Source organism: Muntiacus reevesi, chromosome 5, assembly GCF_963930625.1.
Source record: "Muntiacus reevesi chromosome 5, mMunRee1.1, whole genome shotgun sequence".
Lineage (NCBI taxonomy): Eukaryota > Metazoa > Chordata > Mammalia > Artiodactyla > Cervidae > Muntiacus > Muntiacus reevesi.
Window position 1 is genome coordinate 77,002,109 of NC_089253.1, and position 9,936 is coordinate 77,012,044.

A 9,936-nucleotide genomic window follows, 5' to 3' on the forward strand; every position below is an offset into this window, starting at 1 on the left:
TATTATATTTAATTTCATTCTACTTTACAGGGTGCTTTTCCTGGACGCAAATGCTCACCAGCCTCACTCATGTCCTACTCCACCATGATTAAGTTTATCTTTCAGTTCTTGTGACTATCACACAGGAGACAAAAGTTCACAACCACTAAGTAAAATCTAGCTTATTTAGATTTGAATTTTCTCTCCAAACCATACAGTGTTCCAAACTTTCCCTCAAAATTAATTCTTTCTATCTCTGACACAAAGGACACCATGACTTCATAGTGAAAGAACATTTCCCAAAGGGTGTTCCATGGAACACTGGCTTTCATCCATCTTCCCCAAAACATAAAAAATATCAGTATAACCCACAATATTTCTAAAGTTTAATTTTGTTCAAAATACTTTCCCATATTTATTTAGCCACATAAACCTTCTCCCCTCCAAAAGCACCTACTGATATCCCAGATTTCCAGAACCCACTTAACAACTAGGGAGGGGGCTAGAGTAAAGAAACCCTAACTCCCAACAGAACAGTTCATGTGAGGAAGAATTAATGGGCAAATAGTGAGACTAGAAAGTGGAGAGCCAGGTGGTCTTTGAGCCTCCTGTTGACGATGAAAGCCAAAGTGCTACTTTCCTACAGCAGCAGATAAAGAAGCACTAGAATGGGAGGAAAGGTACTGGCCAATAGAGGCTAATAGCTATTAATCGGAAGAAGTGGACAATGCAGAGGGGAAGTATGGAGCGACTAGCTGAGAAAAGCAATTCTGTTCCTCTGGTCAGTATCAAAGGGGGGAAAAGGAAATCCCCTGGATCTGGAAAGGAGTTTTATATGCAGTGATAACAAAAGACAGTCATTCATATGTCTGGGATGACCTATATTTATAGTGCAGGTCATTAAAAAAAAAAGATCTTTATGAAAAGAAGTTCTTGACTCAAGATACAGCAAAATCTGCTGAGCAATTCTTCATATTAGCTACTGAAACTTGAAGGCAACCTCACTGGAAGTTTTATGAGTAACAAGGGATGAGACCATGAGTAACAAGGGAACCAGCAAACCCTGCTCACCTGTATCTACTGTAACACACATCTGGAGTAATGGGAAGACATAAACAAAAACTACAACCAATATCTGTAGGTCATATCCCTCATGTTTGACAAGTTATACAACTTTACAGTCAGTGGAAGTCAACATCCAGGAACCCAAAGTCAGAGAAGGAAAAATGTGAAAAGAAAAGAAATGAACCATCAAAGACAAAACAAATGAGTGAATCCACTTGTCCATTAATTTCTCAATTAAAAGTACCCAGTTATCCACAAATTAGCCTGAAGTAGCAACCCAGGAAACAGTATATTCATGCTCATTATCTCATTTTTTCTCTCTCCTATTCTCCCTCCCTCCTTCCAAGTATCTTATCCCTATCTAAGTTCCTTTTCTTTAAATTCTTCTGTCTGTCCCTAATTTAAACATGTGTGCTTTTTGAAAAGGGTAACTATGTCCATAATCTTTTCACTGTTAAACAGCCAACATGCTTTAGTATCATCTACCCTAGAATTCTAACTCTGCTCATTCCAATCTTCAGTAAAATATACAAGAAAACACAGGAATTCTGTATAACAATAGTTATTCTTCCAACACATGACTACTTAGTATTTTCTATTCTATTTAATTTTTTAAATGCTAGCTGGACTTAGTAAACTGATTCTAAAACCTATCAAAACCAATAGGATGAAATCAGCAATATATACAATATACTGGCAATAAGTGAACATGAAGAGAAAAGGTTTTGGGAGAATTTTTTTTTACTACCATAGAAGAGGAGTACAATCAAATATTAATTTGCAACAAGCTCAGTTCTTTTACTTTAAAATAGCCTGGGCTTACTATCTGAGTCAAGTCCCAGGAATTATTTCATAAAATTTCCAAAATTATTTCATAAAATTTCCAACATATTATGCTATTTGTGTTTACACCACTGTGCTTAGGTATGTCCTATATTTTCATATGAAATAAGTTCCTAAAATTATTAGTTATTCTTGACATCCCTGTTCTCACCCATTGAGCAATATAGCCTTTTAAAAAGAAAGAAATAGAAGAGAAATGGAAATATAATAGTCACCACTTAAGAACATGCTTCTATCATGTGCCAGCATTGTGTGAGATCAAATAATTGTACTTATTATCACTCTAAGAAGAGACTAAATTATTAGGTGACTAGTATAAAGGAAACTACCCAACCTATATTTTTGGTGACATTTATGATGATCCTAGTTGAGGACTTAAATAAACCTAATTATGTGTATTAAATGAACTTTTTGATAATTTGGTATGATTAATAAACTCTACTTAGGAAAAGCTAACAATGAAGAACAGTATAAGTGAAAAACAAAGAAAAGATTCAGATTTGTATAATTAGGCCATCATCACCTCCCTTAACAGACCTACACAGCAAAAAATGTGAATAAGCTTTAAAACTACTCTAGTAAAATGAAAAGTTTAAATCTCAGTACCTGCTGATGTACTCTAGTAACAAGTTTATTAACCATTCAGGCTATTTTGTGTGTGTGTGCATACACTGAATAAACTATAAAATCACTGTTGTTAAAGGATAATTTAAACGAAATATTGTAAACTCCAATATTCAGAAAGCATCAAATACAGTTAGCCACATACAGTCTGACTTTTTTTTATTTGAGTAATATTATCTTTCCCCTATTTTTAAGCAACTTGATTCAGAATTTCCTAAAATTTTAACTTTCCATTTCAAAGTAGAGGACAGTCAATTTAATGAATAACATATTCATTTAGTCACTACCAGCAAATTAGCTTATAATGTAAAAGCTATTTTTACAACTCTACTGTAGTTACACTACTGACATCAAAACCATTATTTTATAAACAAAACATATAAAACACAATCATTTTGACAAAAAATAAGGACAAAACATAATCTTTCAAATCTTACTGTACATAACTGGAAAATATAAATTTGACAGTGATCTACGGCATTAAGGTATAAAAGCACTCTTATCCCCTTGCTCTGTTGTTCAATGGCTTAATCCCCTCTTCCTCTCTAGAACTCTACTTCCTTCCTTCCTGAGGCCATTAGTTCCAAATGCAAGGAGTGCTATCCAAAAACAAAATCTGACTTTGGACTGTCAAGTTTTCTCACTGTCATGATGCGGTAATGAACAAAACATAACAGTATCAATATAAATATGAAACGGGTCATAACTAGGAATAAAGTGAAATTGATGGAAATGAAGCAAGTCAAACAGAATTTTGCTGACTCCATTTTTAAAAATAAGGCATGTGTAGGGAGGATAGTTTGGGGGAGAATGGATGTAAGTACACATATGGTTCAGTTCCTTTGCTGTTAACCTGAAACTATCACAACATTGTTAATCTGCTATATTCCAACACAAATTAAAAAGTTTAAAAAAAAAAAAGGTATTATCTAGACACTTTCATTAATACAGACAGCCAAACACAAATATACAGCATGTATTAACAGAGTATTTACTACTGCTCTCCTGTTGCAAATATTGGGTCTTTTAAACTCAAACTAAGAACTGTATCATTTAAGGCAAATCTAAATTATCAAATTTAACCCCAACAAACAAACTTTCAATCTCCATCACAGACCAAATAAATAATTTTAAAAAATTAAACTGAGGCCAATTCACTATCTGGAAACTTCCTTAATCTAACTGCTTTTTATATAATGTTAGGTAGTGAGAATAAAATATTTCCCAAAATGCGTAATCAAATCATACTCGAAGAACAGATCTATTTCAATAATTAAATGAGGCGACTTAAACTGTTAAATAACCCAATTTCTCAAATAACTTAAAAATAGTAAATACTACTACTCATGATGTACTTGACAGCTTTTTCCATTCTTCTCTTCCTCCTTACCCAGACTTCTATGATTGGTACCTTCCACTTTCAAGACCTCAAATACCAACTTAAAAATGCCTGAGACTTAATAGACACTGCCTAGTCCTAAAGCCTGGCTTCCCAGGTGACTCAGGGGTAAAGAATCTGCCTGCTAAGCAGGAGACACAAGTTCGATCCCTGGGTCAGGAAGATTCCCTGGAGAAGGGAATAGCAACTCACTCCAGTATTCTTGTCTGGGAAATCCCATGGACAGAGGAGCCTGGCGGGTTACAGTCCATGGGATCCCAAAAGAGTTGGACACTACTTAGCAACTAAGTAACGACAACAAAAGTTCTAAAGCCTACAAAATAAATCCTAAAAATTCTAGTCCCTTGTTTCCTGTTACAACAGGAGTGTACTTAAGAGACTGTATATATTATTTTTGTTACATCACACCAGACTTCTAAAAGACAAAATATGAAGAATAATACTAAAACTCAATTTACTTTAAAATTGTGAAAAGTCCCTGTTTCGAAATTATTTTAAAATCTACTATATTATAAAAAATAAAATGTATTTGGCCAAACACTTTGACTTTTGGCTTATGTGGTTTAAATTAAACATATACAAACAAGGTTTTTTAAATACAGATAAAAGAAACAAGATCCAAGAAAGCATATTTAGTGGAAAATGTATATAAAATTTTCTGATAATACAGCAAAATATCTCATAACAAAAAGGTAAATTCTTAATAACCAAAAGACAATTGAGAATAGTTTTCTTTTTTATCATAATTTTTACATTACATTTACAACTGGTACATACAAAGAGTTCTCCCATCATTTTACAGATGAGAAAGAATAGATATTAAATGACAACCATAATCATAGACTATGCAACCATAATTTAAGAACTGTAACTCAAAGTATCAGAATCTTTTCACTAAATTTTAAAAAAAGAACTAAAAAATTTCTAAAACATGAAGTGTAAAACTACACAGGCTTTATAAAATATTTTGCTCTACATATAAAATTAAACGACATATACTCACTAATCCAGTATCAAAGTCAAAACTGTCTCATTCTTAACAGTGAGCTCCTGAAAGATGACTTAAAATTCTTACATTTCCAGTATGAGTTTAGTAATCTGTTCCTTAAAATCATTCAATTCATGTCTTATACACGCACACATATATATATTTAACCCTACGACATTAAGTTACTAGAAAATTCCTTATATTGACATATTGAATAACTAAAGTCATGTGCATGAAATCCTGAATAAGTGATTTACCTGGCAAATGAAATTTTAAGAAAATTCAAGTCCAAAAAATGGAATAATCACCAACTGACTTTTGCTTCAAAAAAAATAAAGCTTTACTTGGGAACAAAGACATTTTAGTATAAAAACTTTCCAACAAATTGAAGTATCCTTATACCATAGGTACAAAATAACTTCTTTGGCTAATATCCTTCTAAAGTCAGTGTACCAATACAGATGCATTGATATGTACTATATTAACAGTATGATGTGTGATGATGTATACTCTTCTCACAGGGAACTGGTGGATGTTGGAACTTGCTCACAGTTAACACTGGAAGCAGAACTTAAACCAAGACTTCAAGCTAAAGGTCACATGGAGCATTTGCTTTCATCATTGATCTACTCCAATATCTACGTCTTCTAAATCACATCTAGATTTCGGAGAATGAAGATAAAAAATGAACCAGTTTAGGTCTGAATTAAATTTGGAGTGAATCTAACTCTCAGGCAAGCAGGAGTTGCTCCCAAACATTCTCTAGCAAATATTATCACAAAAATTTTAAACTATTTATGTCATCTTACAAACATGACAATTTTTGGCAAGTCCATGTTTAGCAATTTCCTTGCCTTGTACTATATAGAGATGTAATAAAACCCAATGATGACCACCTTCAAGTTCCTGTTGACCTAAGATATTTTAAAACCTCCTCCCATTTCCAGAGTGATTTCCAAAGCCTAAGAAGGAATGTTTCCACTAATAAATACCTTTCACTTGAATGCCTGTTAGACCACCACGCTTTAGGCAAAGTGAGCAATAATCCATTTCCGCCCATCAGAGAATTATTCAAAATTTGTCTGACCAAAACAACGTAAGTTCTTCCCCTCAAGTTTCACATTAAATCAAGGCAACAACTAAGTATCATGCTTTCACTCTTGGGAAAATATTTACCAAAAACTACTGAAAAAAAAAAAAAAAAAACCTAGAATTGGTGTCTACTCTTTTATTGCGTGTATACATACATATTTAAATACATAATACACACACAACAGATATTATATGTTTATGTACTTATTACAGAGTAGAGAGTTTATCACGGTAGCTCTCTGTAACAAATCACAATGGCCAGCTAAAGAGTTTTTATTTTAAATACAAACTTACCCCATTCTAGGTATTCAAGAATGTTCTTCTCTCTTCTCAATGGAGAATTATTGCATTCATCGTAAAGGCAGATGAGGATATCCAGTAACGTTTCCACACTGAAGCACTGCCCATTGGTCTGAGCGGGCCCATCCAAAATAAACTGCTCCAACTGCCTCAAACGCACTTCTCCAGACATGTTTGCTTCAATCTCCGCTGGTTTTCCTTTCAATTACTAAAACGATTTTGACTATGATTACTGAAACCTAAATGTTAAAATGTGTGGTTTAAAAATAAACCACTTGTTATTCAAATAACTGTCATGCAATGCCGGTGCTGAATTCAACATCCAACACGCTCACCTCACTTAACTGAAGCGTCTTCAATTCCGCACATATACATATATTTTTGAGGGAAAGTTACCATAAAATATATATTTAATACATTTTTAAAAGAATAATACAATTAAATCGTATATTTAAATAAAATAGTTAAAAAGTACAGCGAACCAAAGAGTCAACACTTCTTTAGGGAAAAAAAAAAAAAGCTCTTCTCCTTCATTCAAAATTCAACTCGTGCAACAGAATCCTGAAACGAATCCGGCTGCATCATTTATGAATTAAGTCCCGATCTGTATCAGCAATTCACTTCCAGGCAGAAGGAAAATCGAAAGGGGAGGAAAAAGCCAGAAGGTATATAAGGGGGAGGGAAAACCAAAAATTCTGCTGCAAATCCTCCCAGCCACCACTTGGATAACGCATCAGAGGCAATTTCTCCAGCGGGAAAGGGAGGGGGCGAGGTCCCTGAAGCAGCCCCTCGGTTCGGAGCACGCCAAGTCTTCCCTGGAGGAGGCTTCTCCTTTCTCCTTCCGAAGTCCTTCTTTTTAAGGCTTTGCAGTTAGTCCTATTTCCAACCGATTCCGATGAAAACTCTTCATTTTTCTCCCCGCTTCTCCTAGGGGCCTGACTGACTGCGGGCGGCACTCGCCCCCGGCTCCGGGAGCGGCGGCTACTTGGCGGCCCGAGCCCGCTCCATGTCGGTGGTCGCTGGGCCGCCGGCCTGGGCCGCGCCCGGCAGAGAGCCGGGTCTCCCCCACACCCGCACCGCGGCCGCCTGCCCGCCGGCCGACGCTCCCGATGCCCTGGCGAGGGGGTGCTTTTCTGGATTCAAAGGACACGGACGGCGGCAACTGCGGCGGCGAGGGCGCGGACGGCTCCGGCAGCTAGATCTCCCCCTTCTTCACACCCCTGGCTTAAGGGCATCTTTCCCCGGCGAGGAGGGAAGCGGCCGAGGCGCAGGAGGAGGGGTTGGTGCCGCTGGTGAGGAGACCAGAGGCTGCCGCAGCCCGGCTCGCAGCCACTCCCTTCCTTTCCCTCCACCCCTCCCCCGCCTTCCCCGTTCTCTCGCGCTCGCGCCCTGGGCTCCGCGAGGCAGCTCCAGGGCCCACCGCACGAAGGCGGAGGCTGGCCGACGAGTCCAGATCCAATATGGCGGCCCCCGCCCCCGCCCCCGACACGCGCGCGCCCGCCCTCTCTCCCCTCCCCGCCCCCGCCCCGCCCCCGCCCGAGCCCAGCCGGCCCGGCGGGGTCCGGTCCAGAGGCCGCGCAGAGCCGAGCCCGGGCCCTGGGGGGGCGCGCGGGCGGGGGCCGGGGGCGCGGCGGCTGCGCCACCCCGAGGGGCGGGTGGGGACGCATCGGCCGGCGAGGCTGCTGCTGCCGCAACGTGGAATGCAGGGATACGGGAGGACTGAGGGAGGCCGCGGCTGCCGGTCTAGAGGTGGGAGGACCCGGGCGCGGGCTGGGAACTGCGCCACCGCCTCGCCGCGGTGTTCCCGGTCCTCGAGGCTTCTCGTACGATCGTAGAGCGGGTCTTCCTCCTGGGCCTCGGAGGCACCACCTGACTGGCACGTTTGCTAAGGAGGCCCAGAAGCAGACGGCTTTAGGCTTCCATCAGATCTCTAACAACCGTGCCCTTCTCAGCGCCTCTTACCTGCTCACCACAACCCGTGCCGCCTCCCACCCCCCCATTCAGTTCTCCAGCACTCCAAAGTAATAATTCCTTGGGTGTCTAATTACACCACTTCTTGTGTCACTTCCCAGGACGAATACAATGACAGACTTGTACGCGCTACCCTGCAAGCCCTGAGTGCGAGAAGAACAGAATTCCCCATGTCTATTCCCAAAAGTTTACGGGGAGCAGAGTGTTTTCTTCTCCGGAACTATTCTAGCTGCTGCTTGTTTATCCCCAGCCAAGGTTACCACCTACACGGGATTCAGCCAATGAAGGGGTGTCAGGACAGTTCACCCCTGTCCTCAAACCTCCATCCCCAGAGCGCGCTCGCGTGCGCGCGCACACACGTAGCCCAGTGGCACAATGCAGAAGCCTGGCAGCCAAGACCAGTCATTGAATAGGTAAGGCCGCTGATGCATTTAGGGCCTTTCAGGGTGGGGTTTTGTTTTGTTTTTTGACCCTGTTTAGGAGAGCGCTCTACAAATTTCTCATGGAAGAGCCCACATTTAAATGTGTCACTAAATTGGGTCACTGCATTTCTGTCATTCCCTTTCAAAATACCATCTCTTTTATAAAAACTTCTCCAAAATACAGTTATTTTTACATTCTTTTCCTACATCCCTGAGGCAGTTATATTTTCTATGTTAATATGCACAATTGTGTTTTTTACATCTTACTAATATGGACTAAGGAAGGTCTAGAAATGAAGGCTAAGATTACATGTTCAAGATGCCGTCATTCACAAAATATTGTGAATCTTTTGTTAATTCTACACTGGCCTGATTTCAGTAAGGACAAAACATTATTTCCAATGAGCTCTTGACACATGAGTGATACATAGGTTCAGACAAAAGATGGGTCATTATAGCCATTACAACTTTGTGTGTGTGTGTGTATATTGACTAATTATAAATAGAAAAAAAGAAAAGTTTAATAAATAATAGTATTTTGGTGTTTACTATTCAAGTCTTTTTCCTATGTATTTTAATAAAATGATGCATTTAAAAAAAGACAGTTTTATAGCCTCCTGTTTTCACTTGTTCAGTCACTAAATCGTATGTGACTCTTTGCATCCCCGTGAACTGCAGCACACCAGGCTTCCCTGTCCTTGACTATCTGCTAGTGTTTGCCCAAACACATGTCCGTTGAATCAGTGAGGCCATCCAACCATCTCATCTTCTGTCATCCCCTTTTCCTGCCCTCAATCTTTTCCAGCATCAGGGTCTTTTCCAATGAGTTGGCTCTTCTCATCAGGTGGCCAAAGTACTGGAGCTTCAGCTTCAGCATCAGTCCTTATAATGAATGTTCTGGGTTGATTTTTTAGGATTGACTGGTTTGATCTCCTTGCAGTCCAAGGGACTCCCGAGAGTCTTCTCAGGCACCACAATTCAAAAGCATCAATTCATCAGTGCTCAGCCTTCTTTATGATCCAACTCTCACATCCATCCATGACTCCTGGAAAAACCTTAACTTCAACTGTATGTATCTTTGTCAGCAAGCTGATGTCTCTGCTTTTTAATACACTGTCTGGGTTTGTCATAGCTTTTATTCCAAGGAGCAAGCATCTTTTAATTTCATGGCTGCAGTCACTGTCTGCAGTGATTTTGGAGCCCAAGAATATAAAATCTACCACTTTTTCCCCATTTATGGCTTCCCTGGTAGC

The 9,936-nt window shown here is 39.6% G+C and overlaps 1 protein-coding gene and 1 long non-coding RNA gene across 11 annotated transcripts in view; one reads left to right on the plus strand and one right to left on the minus strand.

The window, feature by feature from the left end:
- The window catches only part of CDC42BPA (CDC42 binding protein kinase alpha), a 292,676-nt gene extending 284,952 nt beyond the window's left edge, over positions 1 to 7,724 (minus strand). For 6 of the 10 annotated variants that reach the window (XM_065935568.1, XM_065935565.1, XM_065935563.1 and 3 more), the window contains exon 1: positions 6,285 to 7,724. In XM_065935568.1, the coding sequence (XP_065791640.1) occupies positions 6,285 to 6,462 (178 nt within the window). In that variant the 5' untranslated portion in view covers positions 6,463 to 7,724. The remainder of the gene's footprint in view (positions 1 to 6,284) is intronic. The other 4 variants (XM_065935570.1, XM_065935569.1, XM_065935567.1 and 1 more) reach the window with 1 other exon arrangement.
- LOC136168295 (uncharacterized) lies at positions 7,479 to 9,688 on the plus strand. The gene is made up of 3 exons (XR_010663293.1): positions 7,479 to 7,582; positions 8,363 to 8,674; positions 9,598 to 9,688. It is a non-coding gene; the product is annotated as an uncharacterized lncRNA (long non-coding RNA).
- Positions 9,689 to 9,936: the final 248 nt, after the last annotated feature.